The sequence below is a fragment of the Symphalangus syndactylus genome, chromosome 3, assembly GCF_028878055.3.
Source record: "Symphalangus syndactylus isolate Jambi chromosome 3, NHGRI_mSymSyn1-v2.1_pri, whole genome shotgun sequence".
Taxonomy (NCBI): Eukaryota; Metazoa; Chordata; class Mammalia; order Primates; family Hylobatidae; genus Symphalangus; species Symphalangus syndactylus.
In genome coordinates, this window is record NC_072425.2 from 147,194,353 (window position 1) to 147,213,532 (window position 19,180).

The 19,180-nt window shown below is 50.6% G+C and overlaps 1 protein-coding gene across 1 annotated transcript in view; it reads left to right on the plus strand.

The window, feature by feature from the left end:
• ST14 (ST14 transmembrane serine protease matriptase) overlaps positions 1–19,180 on the plus strand; it is a 48,368-nt gene that overhangs the window by 12,518 nt on the left and 16,670 nt on the right. The window contains exons 2-7 of the mRNA XM_055273742.2: positions 13,689–13,848; positions 14,105–14,232; positions 14,444–14,514; positions 15,315–15,472; positions 15,688–15,723; positions 16,013–16,253. Coding sequence (XP_055129717.1) covers positions 13,689–13,848; positions 14,105–14,232; positions 14,444–14,514; positions 15,315–15,472; positions 15,688–15,723; positions 16,013–16,253 — 794 coding nt within the window. The remainder of the gene's footprint in view (positions 1–13,688; positions 13,849–14,104; positions 14,233–14,443; positions 14,515–15,314; positions 15,473–15,687; positions 15,724–16,012; positions 16,254–19,180) is intronic.

Sequence of the window (19,180 nt, forward strand, 5' to 3'; positions counted from 1 at the left end):
GCTCTTCTGGGCCCTCTGCTGCTTCTCCTGGGGGTGGGGTGTGTGGGTGTGGGGTGGGGGTGGGAGTGGCAGTTGTTACCAGCTCCCCGTATAGAGCCACTCTTGACATAAGTTACTCCATCTTAGAAAAATACTTCATCTTACATTTCATAGGGCACTTTGCCAACAAGGACAATGTGTTTTGCTTGATAAATTTAAAGACTGCATCCAAACAGACAAGCATACTCCTCCACTGTCAGTCCTCACCAGAGGACTCTGTGGCCATAAAAAGAGCAGGACTTTGGCAGTTCACCCTCTGCTGTCACTGGTGATAAGCACCCAACATCCACTGCCAAAGGCTCTGCCCACATTACAGACTCTTCCCTGAAAGACTGATGAACCAGCCAGCCTAGCCCAGCCCAGATATTTTTTGTCTTCGTGGCTCTCCCTGGACTGGTTCATTAACCCTTTCTCCTATCCCCTTTCTCTTGGTGTTTTTCAGGTTTGCCACAAATGTTACCTTATGGGTTCCTGATAATTACGAGTCTAGTATATCTTGCATGGCTCTGCATGCTGAGAGAGCATTCATGTAGGAGAACTGCAGGGTAGGTGGTGCTCCTAACAGAAGTGTTCTCTGAATTTCATTTATGGCTGGAATTTCAAGCGGAATGGCAAATTCATTATATCTATCACATGCCATCCCTAAGATAGCTGATTTTCTTGGATTCGTTTGTCCTTGTGTTAGATTTTTTCAAGTCCGTCTCCAGATTTTGTTGGGTCTAAATATAGGTGGACAGATCTCCAGGCTGATGTGATCCAGTCCTAGAGGGCTAGAACATATCTTGGCTGATTAGTGTTTTGTTTTTTTTTTTTTTTTGAGATGGAATATCACTTCTTTTCTTTTCTTTTCTTTTCTTTTCTTTTCTTTTCTTTTCTTTTCTTTTCTTTTCTTTTCTTTTCTTTTCCTCTCTCTCTCTCTCTCTTTTTGTTTTTGAGATGGAATTTTGTTCTTGTTGCCCAGGCTGGAGTGCAATGGCACAATCTCAGCTCATCGTGACCTCCACCTCCCAGGTTTAATGATTCTTCTACCTCAGCCTCCCGAGTAGCTGGGATTACAGGCATGTGCCACCACCATGCCCGGCTAATTTTTTGTATTTTTAGTAGAGATGGGGTTTCTCCATGTTGGTCAGGCTGGTCTCGAGCTCCTGACCTCAGGTGGTCTGCCCACCTCGGCCTCCCAAAGTGCTGGTGGGATTACAGGCATGAGCCACCACACCTGGCCTGGAGTCTCACTCTTTTTTGCCCAGGCTGGAGTACAGTGGGGTGATCTCAGCTCACTGCAACCTCCACCCCCTGGGTTCAAGTGATTCTCCTTTCTCAGCCTTCTGAGAAGCTGGGACTACAGGCATGTGCCACCACATCCAGCTAATTTTGTATTTTTAGTAGAGATGGGGTTTCACCATGTTGGCCAGGCTGGTTTCAAACTCCTGACCTCAGGTGATCCACCTGCCTCAGCCTCCCAAAGGACTGAAATTACAGGCGTGAGCCACCACATCCAGCCTTGGCTGATTTGTGGTTCTAATGGTTTATGGTTTGGTGGTTTTATAATAGCTCATGACAGTTTCCTGCTCGTGTAGGGATGTGATGCATTTCTGTGCCTGATAGTGCCATGGTGCTGGCTCCATTCTCCCACAGGTGGAGGGGCCAGTCTGCATCTGTGGTCTATCTTTGGCAAAAATCTGTTCTCAGTTTCAGTAACTCTGCTGTGGTGTATTCTCCTCACTGGTGTCCTGAGGACTGTGATTCTCGTAGTTATCATTGGTACCTCTTTTTCTAGTTATTATGGGTCTTGCTGTATATACCCACCCCAAGGGTCATTGTAATCTCCTAAGTTCTCTGCAGGGGGTTCCTTTGGTCCCAGGGATTCCTCCCCAAAAGTTACCCCGACAGGGATTTACTTTTCCTTTCTTTTCTTTTCTTTTTTTTTTTTGAGACGGAGTCTCGCGCTGTCACCCAGGCTGGAGTGCAGTGGCGTGATCTCGGCTCACTGCGAGCTCCGCCTCCCGGGTTCACACCATTCTCCTGCCTCAGCCTCCCGAGTAGCTGGGACTACAGGTGCCCACCACCATGCCCAGCTAATTTTTTTGTATTTTTAGTAGAGATGGGGTTTCACCGTGTTAGCCAGGATGGTCTCGATCTCCTGACCTCATGATCTGCCTACCTCGGCCTCCCAAAGTGCTGGGATTACAGGCTTGAGCCACCACACCCGGCCTACTTTTCCTTAAAATTCCTTGAGCTGGCTCTTTGCCTGTCTGGCAATCTGTGAGATATTTTGCATTAAAAATGCAGGGATTTTTTCTTTTGGGGCTTAACTTTTTTTTTTTTTTTTTTTTTTTTTTTGAGACGGAGTCTCACTCTGTCACCCAGGCTGGAGTGCAGTGGTGTGATCTCGGTTCACTGCAACCTCTGCCTCCCGGGTTCTAGTGATTCTCCTGCTTCAGCCTCCCGAGTAGCTGGGACTACAGGCCTATATCACCGCACCTGGCTAATTTTTTGTATTTTTAGTAGGGATGGAATTTCACCGTGTTAGACAAGATGGTCTCGATCTCCTGACCTCGTGATCCACCCGCCTTGGCCTCCCAGAGTGCTGGGATTACAGGCGTGAGCCACTGTGCCTGGTGGGGCTTAACATTTTTAGGGTCCTCAAGTCTGACTGTACATCCTCAGGGGGTCATACGGGGAGTCTTTCTGACTTCCAACTCTATTTGGGCAATGGTTCGATTTCCCACCTTAGCCAACCGGATGAGTGGGGGTTATGTAATGATTGGCTTCCTCTTCTTTCAGCCGAGTTAAAAATTTGTTTTTAGGCCGGGTGCGGTGGCTCACGCCTGTAATCCCAGCACTTTGGGAGGCTGAGGCGGGCAGATCACGAGTTCAAGAGATCAAGACCATCCTGGCAGACATGGTGAAACCCTGTCTGTACTAAAAATACAAAAATTAGCCAGGCGTGATGGCAGGCACCTGTAATCTCAGCTACTCGGGAGGTTGAGGCAGGAGAATCGCTTGAACCTGGGAGGTGGAGGTTGTGGTGAGCCGAGATGGCACCATTGCACTCCAGCCTGGGCGACAAGAGCGAAACTCCGTCTCAAAAAAAAAAATTTTGTTTTTGTTTTGCCAATCGCCATCTCCTAAGTTGAGATCATGCTTGCTATGAGCCTTTCTGGCCCCACTAGCTTCCTAGCCTGGCATCAGCCGAGACCTTGTCAGCCCTTGGAACTACAGGACCTGGGTAAAGAACCTCATCACCGGAGGTTTTCCTCAGGGAGCCAGACTTTCAAGGTGAAGTGAGATGACGTCTCTTTTTGAAGAGGGTGGCAGTTTGTTTTTTCAAACGGCTTGATTTCTAATTTAAGTTTTAGTGGAGGCTTTGGCCTTAGCATTGACTATGCCACCTATGCCCAGTAAAGCTGACTGTGCCAATTCTCATGAGCGGTGCGAGGTCCTCACCAGGTCGATGCACCTTTGTGTCTTTCCACAAGGTCAGACTTATTGATGCGACTTCAGTCACACAAGGCACGAGCCGCATGGAGTTCCCAAAGGGACAGCTCTCCTTATACTTCCTATTCACTCTGCAGTCAGAGCTTCAGGCACACAGGCTCCAACCATTCCAGTCAACAGTGCAAACTGTACATAACGATATTCCTAACCAATATATAAAAGTATAGATTAAACATTCCACATCAAAGTAACATTTAACATCAAGAGAAAGGGGATAGGAAAAAGGGTTAATAAACCAGTCTAGGAAGAGCCACGAAGATAAAAAGAGTCTCCCGGTGTGAGCTGTGTCATTTGTCGGTCTTGCTGGGAAGAGTTTCTGATGTTGGCAGCGCCTTCGTTGGCAGATGCTGGGTGCTTATCACGAGTGACAGCAAAACGGTGTCAGTGAAGAGGGCATCTCGAGCTGCCGAAGTCCTGCCCTTTTTATGGCCACAGAGTCCTCTGGACCAACAGTGAAGGAGTCTGCTTGTATATTCCCTTGTCTGGTTGGATGTAGTCTTTATTTATTCAGCAAAATGTCTTGTCCCTGTTGGCAAAGTGCCCTATAAAATGTAAGATGAAGTCTTTTTCTAAGATGGCGTTACTTACGTCAAGGGCGCTCTGTATAAGGCTCCTGGTCCCTTGGCTGCGTGGGGAGGGCCCTGGGCAGTGCTGGGAGTTGGGACGTGACTTGAAACCTGCAGGAGCTGGCTGCTCGCTGGCAGAGAACCACTGGGTTTCTGTGTTGACGACGTCCTCACAGCTGGCTGAGTCAGGCCCTGAGGGACTTTCCTTCAGGCTGTAACCAGGTGTGGAGACTTGAGGTTTACTTCCTTCAGTGGGAGTTCTTGGCCGTGGGTCGGCTTTGTGTTCCCCTGATGGGCTGGGGTTACAGATCTACAGATATTTCTGGATCTTCCTTGGGGCCCTGCAGCCCCACCTGTTTTCCAGCAGCTCCTTCTGGTGGGGCGGCTGAGGGCGGTGACGGGTCAAAGGGAAAGGTGGGCGGGCCCGGGTTTTGGGGTGTCCGCCAGCAGCTGGCTGGGCCTGCAGCTGGCCCTGCAGCCCTCCCAGGAGGAGCTGGAGTGTGTATTTCTGGGAAAAGTGATAGCCTCAGGGACTTCTGGGATGATGCTTATTACCAATTGTGGGAGGGTCCCCAGGGCGTGGAAGCAAAGTTCCACCTGGCACAGCAGCTTCCCCTCATCCCAGGTGGTTGCTCAAAATAGACCAGCTGAGACTCTAAGCCAGCTCCTCCTGCTGGTGACAGGAACGGGTGAGCCTCCTGGAAATGGTGGGTGGAGTTTCTCCAACTTTCAGGTTCCCAAGAATGACCTGGGGCACTTGATAAAAGCTTCCAAATCCCAGGCCCCGCTCCTGACTCATGACATCAGCATCTCCAGGGAGAGGGGCTTGGGAATCTGGATGTGGAACAAACGCTGCGTTTGTTTCAGTTGATTTTTATTGTTCTTTTTCACGACCAGACAAGTCCGGGAAATGCTGGGGGTTGCGATCAATGGGAACTGTAGGCTTTTGCAGGTTTCGTGAAAATTGGCTTCTAGAGAGATCGATTACCCCTGGTTGGGGAGTGGGTGGGAGGATTCCAGTGTGGGCTTTCTTTTCCTCTCTCATTTGCCCCTCGGTCATCCCCAGATAAGCATCAAGTGTCCTCTTTTATGAGGCCCCGTGCTGGGCCCTGGACTGCCATGGTGGCAGGTGGGGTGAAGTGCCGCCCTCAGGAGCCTGCTGACCGCCTGCCCTGTGCACAGCTGCTGGAGCTTCCCCGGGGCTGCTGATTTACCTGGGGAGGGCCTGTGTATGTGGGGTCCCTCCTAGCCGGAGACAGGTCCCTTTTATAATCAGCAGCCTGATGAAGAGGCCTTCCCGCAACATCCGTCTGGTATCATTCTCAGCTCAGCATTGCCCAGGTGACAAACACAGAGTTCGTTCTTGGCAGTCACTCCCTGCTGTCATCTGAGGTGGGCTCGAGCTGTGCTGGGTTTCTGGGGAATCTGGCCAGGATCCAGCACAACCTTGTAGCCAGTCCGGCAGGGAGTGGCCACGAGGTTGTGCTGGCTCGGTCTGTCCCTTGCAAAGGAAGGCATCTTCGACCTGCCACAGAATGCTTTCTTCCCTTCTTCCCCGGGAAAACTCTTGCAGGCTCTCGAGCTCTATTTTCCTTTCTCGCTTGAACAATTACAGGGATAGTTTATGGTTCTCATGGCCCTGGTGGGGGAGATGACATCATGGGACTGAAATCCGTCCCACCTGGGAGTCACTGAGCGTGTCAGTCAAGAGCCTTGGTCACAAATCAGTGGCACTTGGCAGCAGCACACAAATCCAGCCACCCCTGTCCTCATCTCAGGTCTGGGCAGCACAGCTGTGTCCCTAGCTGGTGGCATCGCCCCTGCCCGTTGACCTTGATCTTCAGCCTCAGAAGCAGGTTACCCATTGTCATGTGATTGCCCTTCACGGTCCCTCCCCGGGATTCCAAGGGGCCTCTTCAGGTTTCCAGGTTCAGCCCCTTCCTTCCCAGCAGATCACACCCAACCTTAGCTACATGAGGAACGATCTTTAGAAAGGGTCTGGCCCGAAGCTTCATTTTTCGCTGTCTGCTCCAGTTGGAATCTTGTGTGGCTTTGTGTGCAGTTGGTAGTATTTTTGTTGTTGATAAGTGTAGGGGCCTTCCCGTTGCTTTTCTCTAAGGATAACCATGCTCTGAGCTACCCATGGCAAATTCTGGCTTTGGACTCGTTGGTCCCCAGAGCCAGTGGGATTGTGGGCCCTGGAGAGTTTGCATTCAGTGGCAGGTCTTAGTGTGTGTTTGAGGAACCAGGAGGGCGATCCTCTCAGAGGAGGATTCTCTGGTTGACTCACACAGAGTTCTGTTAGCTCAGCATTTAGCTTTCAGCCCTGGTGAGTTTCTCTGACTTAATGGGAGTAGGCTGGCTGCAAGAATCTTTCCTATATTATCAAATAAAATAGGTCTCTTTTTTGGCCCTCTAGAAATCAGTGTTTTTTTTCTTTTCGTTTTGGAGAGCCCGGCCTTGGGGAGGATATGCATCAGTTGCTCTAGTGTGCTTCAGACAGTGAGATAAGATGAGGCAGGGCGCGCTCCAGGAATTCTCTACTTCCCCTCCCTGGGTTTCTGGATCTGACCCTTCGCTCCCTGTGGAAAGTTGGGTGATATGGTGGTGGTCCGATCTCATCCCTGCTGGGTGGGATGTTGGTCCGATCTCATCCCTGCTGGGTGGGATGGCAGTGGTCCCTCTTGGGTGGGATGGTGGTCTGATCTCTTCCCTGCTGGGTGGGATGGTGGTCTGATCTTTTCCCTGCTGGGTGGGATTGTGGTCTGATCCTTCCCTGCTGGGTGGGATGGCGGTGGTCCCTGCTGGGTGGGATGGTGGTCTGATCCATCCCTGCTGGGTGGGATGGTGGTGGTCCCTGTTAGATCCTGGCCCTTCAGGGTCTGTACCCTGCTTGTCCTGAGCCCTTTATCCCCAACCTCCCACCTGGAAGTCATTCCTCGCTCCCTTGTCTGAGTGGCCTGGAGCCGAGCTGTGTTTCTGGGCGCTTCGGCCAGGATCTACCTAGAGTGGGCCAGCAGGAAGAGGCTGTGATAGTTACGTGGCCTCTGTCTGTGTTTATGGTAAGCAGACACACCTGGCTTCATAGCACCATTTTGTGTGCACCTGCAAATATGTTTACTTTTAAGAAAGAGAGACAGGAGAAATGAAAGCAGGCAGGCATAGGATCTCTCCTGTCGGTGTGGCCCTGTAGAGAGGTGTTATGCCTACAGTGGTCTAAGTGTCTAAGTGGATGGGAACTCCCTGAGACCTCCCCCTTCCTCCTCCCCCACCCAGGAGTTAAAAGAGCTTTGCTGCTTCACTGACTTTATTAACTTTGTGACCTTGGACAGGCCACTCCCTCTCTTTCAGCCTCAGTGTTCTTATCAATAAAACGATGGGATTATGCAAGAGTATCTCTGTTACACCTGAAAATGGAGCCAAGAGCTAAGGTTATAAAAAGTGGCAGCCCAGTTACTGATTAGACAGCACTTTTGGGCTGAGTGGAGCCACAGAACTCACACTGCAGGGAGGAGAGGGGACCCACCATTGAGTTAGCGCCACTGCTGACAGCCTCGCTCCATGGCAGAGCCTGGAGTGACCCCTGAGTCAATGCCCTCAGCCACCTTCCCCCTTCTCATGGGAGTCTCTGTCTTCTGTTTCCCTGAATCCTTGCTCCCTGAATTCTGGAACCTAACCACACTGGGAGGCAGTAAACCAGGACCAGATTCTGGATCTGCCACCAAGGGCTGGTGACCTTACAAAATCAGCATTCTTCCCTGCCTTCTTTATAAAACAGGGGTGATAGCACCAGCCAGTCTTGAATGAGTCACAGGATTGTCATGAAGATCCAGTAAGAAAATGGTTGTGAAATTACCCTGTGAATTGGATATACATCTAAACATAATAAATTATTTCGTTACATTTCTTTTTGTCTTTCTTTCTTTTTTTTTTTTTTTTTTTTTGAGATGAGGTTTTGCTGTCTCGCCCAGGCTGGAGGGCAGTGGTGTGATCTCGGCTCACTGCAATCTCTGCCTTCCAGGTTCAAGCAACTCTTGTACTTCAGCCTCCTGAATAGCTGGGCTAACAGGCGTCCGCCACCACACTCGGCTAATTTTTTATATTTTTTGTAGAGATGGGGTTTCCCCATGTTGGCCAGGCTGGTCTCGAACTCCTGACCTAGGTGATCCACCCACCTTGGCCTCCAAAAATGCTGGGATTACAGGCATGAGCCAACGTGCCTGGCCACTTTTGTTACTTTTTTTTTTTTTTTTGAGATGGAGTTTCGCTCTTGTTGCCCAGGCTGGAGTGTAATGGCACGATTTTGGCTCACCGCAACCTCTGCCTCCTGGGTTCAAGCGACTCTCCTGCCTCAGCCCCCCGAGTAGCTGGGATTACAGGCGTCCACCACCACGCCTGGCTAATTTTTTTGTATTTTTAGTAGAGGTGGGGTTTCACCATGTTAGCCAGGCTGGTCTTGACCTGACCTCAGGTGATCTGCCTGCCTCCGCCTCCCAAAGTGCTGGGATTACAGGCGTGAGCCACCACGCCCGGCCTACATTTCTTATACATGTATACACATACACGGTCTGTTCAGAGTCTAGCCGAAATCTCTGTTTTCTCATTCTTAAATGTGATTAGACTACCAGAGGCCACCAGATGTCTAAAGAAAGCCTAGCCTGAAAGAAAGTCAAAGGCGAAGTTCCAAAGACAACATGAAAACGTCCAGTTGCAGCTGGGTGCAGTGGTGCACCCTGTAGTCGCAGCTACTCAGGAGGCTGAGGCAGGAGGATTGCTTGAGCCAAGAGTTCAAGACCAGCCTGGGCAACATAGCAAGACCCTGTATCTTAAAAAAAAAAAAAAAAGATTGCATTGCATCTATCGCTAATTTTGAGAATAGACATCTTAATATTGAATCATCTAGTCCATGAACAGCATATATTGCTCAACTAATTTAGGTCTTTTAGAATTTCTCCCAGCAGTATTTTGCATCTTTCAGTGTACAGGTTTTGTGCATTTTTTGTCAGATTTACCTCAAGTATTTCATATTTTTGAAGCTATTGTAAATGGTGTCTTTTAGTTTTGGTTTCCAGTTGTTCATTGCTGATGTGCCAGTACAAAGACAGCTACGGGGGTGTTTCTAGCAGCTCTGTTTGTAATGGCCTCAAATTGGAGACACTCCAAATGTCCATCAATAGGTGAACAGGTAAACACATGTTGTGTGTCCGAACGATGGGATAAAGGTAGCAACCACCGAAAGGTATGCACTGCTGTGCACACAGGAACCTGCGTGAGTCTCAGAGGAATCGTGCGGAGTGAAAGAAGCCAGATGGAAAAGTGCATACTGCAGAATTCTATTTACATAAAGCTCTGGGAAAAGCAGCCTGAAGCAGATGAGTGGTTTCTTGGGGATAGGAAATGGATTCAGGGAGGAACATGTGGGAGGGGCCAGGAGGAGACTTTGAAGGAGACGGACATGGGCATCATCTTAGCTGTGGATGGTTTCAAGGGTGCATATGGATGCCCAAATTGTACACTTAAATATATACACTTTATTTCATGCAATAATACCTCAATGAAGCGATTTTTTAAATTTAATGGAAAGTTTGCAAGATCAAGTCAAAGAAATTCCCAAAATAGAACCAAACGCTGAAGAAACGCAAAATACGGGAGAGAAAGGACGACAGCTAGAGGCGTAGAGGGTCCATTCTTATCCGTGATGTTCCAAAATGTCATCACAATACAGTCTGTTTGGCTATATGTCCTGCTTCATTTGTCTTTCTCACCATTCACCAAGCCCTTTGAATTGGAAGATTTATGACTCTCTTCAGCTCTTGGAAACATCCTTTCAGTATTTCTTTGGTAATGATCTCTTCTCTACCAGGCTCAGAAAACACTGGGCTCAAGTATTCTAGAAGACAGAGGTGAGACAAGAAAGGACATTGTCAGAAATCCCCAAATCTCCACCTCGGCCCCAAGCAAAAAGACAAAGGCCCCAGCAGACTCCCCCAGTGGATGGGAAAAATAGTCCGGAGAGATTGAATCAAAGAATATGTGGGCTTGAGGACCCCAGGTACAGAGGAAGGCTATAGAGAGAGGTGAAAAGAAGGGGAATGAGTCTCTCCTCCTACATGTTCCTGAATGCTAGTGGCTGGGTTTAAATCACTCCAGCCAGGAGATTAGAAAGTTATTCTCCGGAGCAATGGAACCATCCACAGGAAGATGTATATAGTCTAACCGCTGGGAGTGCCCAGAAAAAAAATCTGTTTAGCCACTTACTTGTGTCTCCCCCAGTGAAGCCAGTTGTGGCAAGGCATGCACACAGAGCTTCCAAACAGCCTGCAGGAGCTTGTTTCTAAATAAAAATAACCACCAAGGATCCCCCAGCATTTGAGGAAAGTCTTCAACATGGAAGAGAAAGTCAAAAACAGAGAACAGATACTCAATGGAAATATAAAGAAGGTTTTGCATTCATGTAACAAATACAAGATGCCATGAAAGAGGAAAATTCAAAGAACCAGAAAGCTCTTAGAAATTAAAATTTTGGGCCGGGCGTGGTGGCTCACACTTGTAATCCCAGCACTTTGGGAGGCCGAGGCAGGCGGATCACGAGGTCAGGAGATTGAGACCACGGTGAAACCCCGTCTCTACTAAAAATACAAAAAATTAGCCGGGCGTGGTGGCGGGCGCCTGTAGTCCCAGCTACTCGGAGAGGCTGAGGCAGGAGAATGGCGTGAACCCGGGAGGCGGAGCTTGCAGTGAGCCGAGATTGCGCCACTGCACTCCAGCCTGGGTGACAGAGCGAGACTCCGTCTCAAAAAAAAAAAAAAAAAAAGAATGGTAGACCAGAGGAAATGAAAGGGAGACATAATCTAAAAAATAAGACAGGAAAATCACTTTGGGAGGCTGAGATGGAAGGATAGCTTGAAGCCAGGAGTTGGAGACAAGCCTGGGCAACATAGTAAGACCTCGCCTCTACAAAAAATTATAAAAAAATTAACTGGACATGGTGGTGTACAGCTATAGTCCTACTTACTCAGGAGGCTGAAGTGGGAGGATTGCCCAAGCTCAGGAGTTCAAGGTTACAGTGAGCTATGATCAGACCACTGCACTCCAGCCTGGGCAACACAGCAAGACCCTGTCTCAAGAAAACAAAAAGACCCAATTCAAAGCACATTCTCAAGGCTTTCAAAGAAAGACAACGAAGTCGTAAGTAGAAGATAATGAGTTTATAATATTATCATATTTCTCGAAAGCAAATTAGAAGCTAAAAAACAACGGGGCCCTCAAAATTCTTTCTTTTTTTTTTGTTTTTGAGACAGAGTTTCACCCTGTTATCCAGGCTGGAGTTCAGGGGTACAATCTCAGCTCACTGCAACCTCTGCCTCCTGGGTTCAAGCGATTCTCCTGCCTCAGCCTCCCGAGTAGCTGGGATTACATGCGCGTGCTACCATGCCCAGCTAATTTTTGTATTGTTAGTAGAAACAGGGTTTCACCATGTTGGCCAGGCTGGTCTCAAACTCCCGACGTCAGATGATCCACCTGCCTCGGCCTCCCAAAGTGCTGGGATTATAGGCATGAGCCACCGCGCCCAGCCTGAGCCCTCAAAATTCTAAGTGAAAATCATTTTAAACCTATAGTTCTATACCCAGCCAAAGTTCCATAAATGTGTGAGTGTAGAATTAAGGTATTTTCAGAAACATGCAAAGTATCAAAAAATATTCTTCTCAGAAAGTATATGTTCATCTCTTCTGGGTCTTTGTGGTTAGAAAAAAATTTTTTAAAGGTATGTGTTCCACCAAAATGAAGTGTAAACCAAGAAAGATGAAGACAATGAATCCAGGAAATAGGCATTTTAACACAGAAGGAGATTAAGGAAAATCCCAGGGTGATGGTGAAGGAAGTTCTAGACAACTGCTATGAGAAAGGACAGGCGGCTCCAGGACTGTGGCCCTCAGGAAGAATATGAAATAAGTTATTTAACAGGTATTACATGCAGAAGATTGAGAAGAGTATTGCAGAGGTCTTAGATTGTGTGTAAAGATTTGGGTACAAGTTAAAAAGAAACCCCAGTCAATGAAAATTCACAGCAGGAAAAACAAAGAAATTGTACAAAGAAAGGAAACATAATAGTGAACGATATTTTCACAGGCTAATAATGAAAACCTAGAGTATGGATATAATTTTTTTTTAAACTTTGGGCCTGTAACTATTGGGAGGATGGGGAGAGAAAGGGCGGAAGGACACTAAAATCCACATTGTCATAATAGAAAGTCAGCCGATGTCTAGATAGATGAGTCAAGAGATTATGGTGTTGGCATATTATTTAGAAATACAGGGACAGATTCCAGAACAAGCATCTTGAACACACTTTAAGTGGCCATCTGGGCTGTGTTTCTGTGTGTGATATTAGATCAAGTCACAAATATAGCCAATTAGGAAACTAAAATTGGAGTTACAAGTATCCTATCCCAGTAAGGCAGGAGTGAGGAGAATCTTTGATGCAGTGAGTTGATAATGGGTAAATGTGACAAACCAAGACATATCAGCTTAAATTTACACTGTCGAATTACGAGATCACCACCAGAAGAACGACATCAGGAAACCGTCAAAAGGGCCAACACCTGTGGGTTTGGGATGGGCTGCTGCTTTTGTTGTGAGCCGTATTGATTGGGTGTGAGGTAGTTAAACCGAAAGTGCCACGGTGCCAGGCCATGGTGCGTCCCCAGGATTCAGGGTAGGCAGATGGCATGTGCTATGGGCAGAAACCTTCGCCGGTCCGTCACTGGGTGCAGCAGACACCCCACCTGCCCCTCCGTATTCTGGCCCCTCATCATGGATACCCTCGGCAGGGAGGAACCCAGGGAAGTTGCCATCGTGTCTTTTGGGCGTTTGGTTTGTTTGCTTTTCCCTCTCTTGGGGCTGCGCGTGGGTTTGGATTCCCACAGTGGGCCTCTCACTGTGCCTTGTCCTGGACTGGGGTTCCCAAGGTTAAACACAGAGCAGTTTTTTCCATGATGGCACCACTTTTTTACTTTTGGCTGGTTCACTATTGGCAGGGCAAGGCCGCTGGGTAGGGTGTGCAGCTGAGTGCTGGCCACAGGCTCCTGGGCCAGGTGATAGGGGGACTGAATCTGGCAGCGGCTGTGTCCGAGGGAGCAGGGCCTGCTCCTAGAAGTCTGCACGGGGGCACCACAGTTGCCAGTCATGAACCTGGGCTGGGGCCACTCTCCGGTGCACCCACCTACGTGAAAGGTGATTCACTGAAGGGGAGACCTCGATGACCGGGTTCGACAGCCCTTCATTGCCTTTTAATTTAAATGAACAATTCGTAAGCAATGATCGCCTGGTGCTGTCCAGACCCTGAGATGTGTGGTCGGGAAGGCCCACCTCATGTCTCTCCCAGAGCATGCCCAGGATTCATGTCCCGGAGTCTGCGCTCTGGGCAGTGGGCCCCATGCCTCTGGGGGAAGCCGACTTCTTCTCACCCAAGCCCCTGCTTTCTTCTCCAAGCCGGACCTCACAAAATGTGAACATCTTCCCCAGCGGGGCACAGGGGGAAGAGGGGGTGAGAGGGTCTGAGTGGCGACGCCTCTCTCCCTGCAGAAGGTGAATGGCTTGGAGGAAGGCGTGGAGTTCCTGCCGGTAAATAATGTCAAGAAGGTGGAAAAGCATGGCCCGGGGCGCCGGGTGGTGCTGGCAGCCGGGCTGATCGGCCTCCTCTTTGTCTCACTGGGGATCGGCTTCCTGGTGTGGCATTTGCAGTGTGAGTAAAGCTGGGGCTGGCTCCGGGGAGGACGACAAGGGGTGGCTGTCCCTCATCCCTCAGTGGACAGACCCAGGGCTGCCTACTGAGGACACGAGGGTCTCTTGGCCTCTCTGGAACCCTGATGGGGAGTGATGGGAAGCAGTCAGGACTGGCCCATGGCCCCCTCTCGGCATTCATTCACCATTGTGGAAGGCGAGGGACAGGCGGGGATGGTACCGCCTCCCCTGACCAAGCTCCTTCTGGTCTCACACAGACCGGGACGTGCGTGTCCAGAAGATCTTCAATGGCTACATGAGGATCACAAATGAGAATTTTGTGGATGCCTACGAGAACTCCAACTCCACTGAGTTTGTAAGCCTGGCCAGCAAGGTGAAGGACGCGGTGAGTGCAGCCTGCCCAGAGCCCTGCCGGACTGTGTGCCCTGGTGTCCCACCTGCTGGGCAGGAAGGATGTGCCTCGCCTGTGCTGCCAGGGCCCTGGGATGGGGGTGATCTGCAAAGGGGACCCAGACCCCGGAGGGGAGGGAGCAGCCCGGGCTTGGGGCAGAGTCATCGCCGTGTGGGGCCCGCCTTGAGTCTCTGCCCTTCCTCAGCTGAAGCTGCTGTACAGCGGAGTCCCGTTCCTGGGCCCCTACCACAAGGAGTCGGCCGTGACGGCCTTCAGGTGGGTGCGGAGAGAAGGCTCAGTGGGATGCGCCCCAGAGCGGCTGGGAGTATGATCGGGGTGCAGTGTGTGGGGCAGAAAGTGGGGAGATGGCGCTGGAGGTCCCGGCCTGGAGAGCCAAGGAGGGTCCTCGCTGTGTCCTCCTGTGCGTTACTTGGCAGCCTGACTCTTCTGCCCCCATGGCAAAGGTGACTGTAGCTGTTGCTGTGATGAGCTGCCCAAAGGCCTGTGAAGGGCTTGGCATGATGCCAGGAACGGCTGTGATTCTTTGCTGTTTTTCCAAATTTGGGTTTGGGGGAGTTGGGGTACTCGGGCAGGCTTCAATGAGTCCCCACATTTTCTGTGCTTGAGCAGTTTTTCACACATACTTTTGTAAAAAAATAGACTTTATTCTCAAAGTGCTTTTTATTTTGCTAGTTTGTTTGAACCCTGGGGAATGCTGTGTGGCAGGTGACATTCCCAGTTCCTTTCTCAGGTCAGAAAACAGGCTCAGGAAGGTGACACTCGGTGTGTCCTCGCTTGTGGGTTTCGCCTCCTCATTCCTACCCCTGAGCGGCCCCCAGAATCGGTCTGGTTGGGGATGAGACTGCGAGAGCAGACGGCAAAGGGGCAAGGCCTCTTGCTTCGGGGTGGAAAGAGGGGTGACACAAAAGAGGAGCTGGGGCAGGGCCTCTGCAGATGAGGGCCCAGGTGTGCCCCTGCGGGTGGTCTGAGCGGCCCTCTTGCCCTGGAGTCGCTCTAGGTGCACGTGGGGGAAATGGGTCCCAGAGCTCCGCCTTAGGCCCCCGCTCTCTCCCCAGCGAGGGCAGCGTCATCGCCTACTACTGGTCTGAGTTCAGTATCCCGCAGCACCTGGTGGAGGAGGCCGAGCGCGTCATGGCCGAAGAACGCGTAGTCATGCTGCCCCCGCGGGCGCGCTCCTTGAAGTCCTTTGTGGTCACCTCAGTGGTGGCTTTCCGTGAGTCCGAGGGCTGGGGTGGGCATGGGACTGGCCAGGCTTCCATGGAGTGGGGCTGGGCCCTGGACCACTGCAGGGGACTGGCACTCCCAGGGCCCAGTGCCCCAGAGAGAAGATTTCGTGCTGGCCGGGCACCTCCCTTTAAATAATAAGGAAGCAGGAAGAAGGAAATGGATTGTATCAGGAAATGCTTTATTCTCCTTCTTATTCTTCAGCCACTGACCCCAAAACAGTACAGAGGACCCAGGACAGTAAGTATCGTGCCCGCCTCCTCTTCTGGGTGGGGAAGAGGGGGGATGTGGCCAGACGCCCTTGAGCCAGTGGGGTCCCCAGAAGCATGTCCCTCTGAATGAAGTATATTATGATGATCTTTCCAGGCCCTTCTGAGAAGCCCCCTTCCTGATTTCCCGAGGCCCAGGGCAGCCTGGGGCATCTCAAAGGGGCCAGGCCTGAGATGCACGCCCACGGGGTCTCAGGTTCCTCCCCCAGCTCTGCCCAGCCCTGCCCCCACACATGCCCTTCTTCTTGTCTCCTGCGCAGACAGCTGCAGCTTTGCCCTGCACACCCGCGGTGTGGAGCTGATGCGCTTCACCACACCCGGCTTCCCTGACAGCCCCTACCCCGCTCACGCCCGCTGCCAGTGGGCCCTGCGGGGGGATGCCGACTCAGTGCTGAGCCTCACCTTCCGCAGCTTTGACCTTGCGTCCTGTGACGAGCGCGGCAGCGACCTGGTGATGGTGTACAACACCCTGAGCCCCATGGAGCCCCACGCCCTGGTGCAGTGAGTACCCCGGTGGGCGGGTGGGGCTGCGGGAGCTTGGCGGCTGCCCCATACGGGGCCAGCTTCTTCAACGGATTGTGGCACAGGCCTGAGATACAGTTTATGACTCTTGGCCACAGGCCACTGCTAAACATCCAGGCAGCAGGAGGCACGTGTGGTGTGATCCTCAGCTGGAGCTCTAGTGGAGTCTGGGAGGTGATTTTTCTCAGCCTTGGCAAAGCAGAGGAAGGCTCTATGGTCCCCAGATACCAAATCCAGCCTGTGCAGGGTGTGCCCCCCCTGAACTGCCAGAGAGAAGGCACTGCCCACGGTTGTAAAATGTAGGTTTTATTATTCAGGTATATGAAGGCCAACAGATCAGGAGATGACCGCCCTTGAAAAGACAATTTTGTTGGTGGGCATGGTAGCTCATGCCTGTAATCTCAGCGCTTTGGGAGGCTGAGGCGGGAGGATCTTTTGAGGCCAGGAGTTTGAGACTAGCTTGGGCAACAAGACTCTGCCTTTTTAAAAAATAAAAAGCTTCGCTGCGTGTGGTGGTGCATGCCTACTCAGGAGGCTGATGCAGGAGGATCTCCAGCCCAGGAGGTAGAGGCCGCAGTGAGCTCTGATTGCACCACTGCACTCCAGCCTGGGCAACAGAGCAAGACCCTGCCTCAGGCCACACGAGGAAGCACCAGGTTGGTCAAGGGGTAATAGGAATGAGGGGAAAATGTAAGCAAGAGCCTTTATTATGGGCCGGGCATGGTGGCTCATGCCTGTAAGCCCAGCACTTTGGGAGGCCAAGGCAGCTGGATCACTTGAGGTCAGGAGTTCGAGACCAGTCAAGCCAACCTGGTGAAACCCCGTCTGTACTAAAAATACAAAAATCAGCTGGGTGTGGTGGCGGGCGCCTGTAATCCCAGCTACTCAGGAGGCCAAGGCGGGAGAATCACTTGAAGCTGGGAGGCAGAGGTTGCAGTAAGCCGAGATTGCACTACTACACTCCAACCTGGGCAACAGAGCGAGACTCTGTCTCAAAAAAAAAAAAAAAAAAAAAGAGCCTTTATATGGTTTACACAGAAAGCTCTGGGGCATAGGAGCTGTCCCTAGTTCTCTGATACTTGGGCCTGGGATTGTTAGGGCAAAGAATAGTGGCCCTGAGTGTGAGACCCTTTCGGAGGAGGTGGGGCTGGGCCCCCATAGGTGGGTTTGCATAGGGAAGGTTTGCTTGCAGGTGAGTCCTTTGCTATCTCTAAGCATTGGCCAGCTCTCCACAGTCAGCAGGGCCCCAGATGTCAAAGCACCCGCATTACAGAAAACGGAAAGGCGTGGTTAATGTCCCTGTGGTTACCCCATGTCAGGGTGGAGCGTACCGCGCAGAGGTGCTCTGCGTGGTGGACGAGCCGCCTCTCTTGCACTCGCTGGGCCAGAGCCTTCTGTGGCTGTCTGTGGAGATGGGCTGGGCGGATGTTTCGTGATTAATAATGGGCTAAAATTCAGGCAAAGAACAATCTAGAACCATCTGCTGCCACAGCTTTGCAACCAGGACTTCTTTTCCATCTCTCTAATTTATTAGTCGTACAACAGAGAAGTACATGGTCCCAGTGGGAGAAAGAAATGGACAAGCAAAAAGAAGGCTAAAGTCACTCGTCATCTTACTGCCTAGAAATAACCACTGTTAATTCTTTTTCTTTGAGATGGAGTCTCGCTCTGTCACCCAGGCTGGAGTGCAGTGGCAAGATCTCGGCTCACCGCAACCTCCGCCTCCTGGGTTCAAGCGATTCTCCTGCTTCTTCCTCCCGAGTAGCTGGGATTACAGGCATGCACCGCAACGCCCAGCTAATTTTTTTGTATTTTTAGTAGAGTTGGGGTTTCACCATGTTGGTCAGGCTGGTCTCGAACTCCTGACCTCAGACAATCTGCCCGTCCTGGCCTCCCAAAGTGCTGGGATTACAGGCATGAGCCACAGCACCCAGCCAAATTTTTGATGTCTATTCTCCCAGCCTTTTTTGCTGTGTGTGTGTTAAGAAATAGGATTATCCTGTGCATTCAGTTTCATTACCGGCTTTAACAAATGAAGTATATTATGATGATCTTTCCAAATCGGTCACCCTGTCTCTCAGGGTATTTATAAGGTTGCATTGTTTAGAAGGAGGGGACACAATCAGGATGACACGGTTGTGAGCAGTGTGGACTCTGGAGCTTGAATGCCTGAGTTTAAATTCTAAGCCTGCTACTTATTACCCAAGGGATATTGGGCAAGTTACTGAAGATCTCTGTGCCTCGGTTTCCTCACCTCTGAGAGAGGGATAATAGTATCTACTTCATAGAGCTGTTATGAAGATTATGAGTTAATAGATTTAAGAGCACCGACAACCATGCCAGGCATGTTCTTCTTCTTTTTTTTTTTTTTTTTGAGTCTCCTGGTTGCCCAGGCTGGAGTGCAGTGGCGCAATCATAGCTCACTGTAACCTTGAACTCCTGAGGCTCAAGCAATCCTCTGGCCTCGCCCCTGAGGAGCTGGGACTACAGGCAAGCGCCACCATGCCCAGCTAGTTTTTTTGATTATGGAGATGAGGTGTCACTGTGTTACCCAGGCTGGTCTGAAACTCCTGGCCTCCAGCAATTCTCCTGCCTCGACCTCCCAACAGGCTGGGATTATAGGCCCGACCTTGGCATGTTCTTAATAAATGTTGGTTGTTACTACTGCTGTTGTTCTGATTGAGCCCACAGTTTATTTAATGAATCCTCTGTTGTGGGCATGTATTGTGTCTAGGGTGTTGCTCTTTTTTTTTTTTTTTTTCTGAGATGGAGTCTCGCTCTGTCGCCCAGGCTGGAGTGCAGTGGCGCGATCTCAGCTCACTGCAACCTCCGCCTCCCAGGTTCCAGCGATTCTCTTGTCTCAGCCTCCGGAGTAGGTGGTATTACAGGCGTGCACCATGACATCC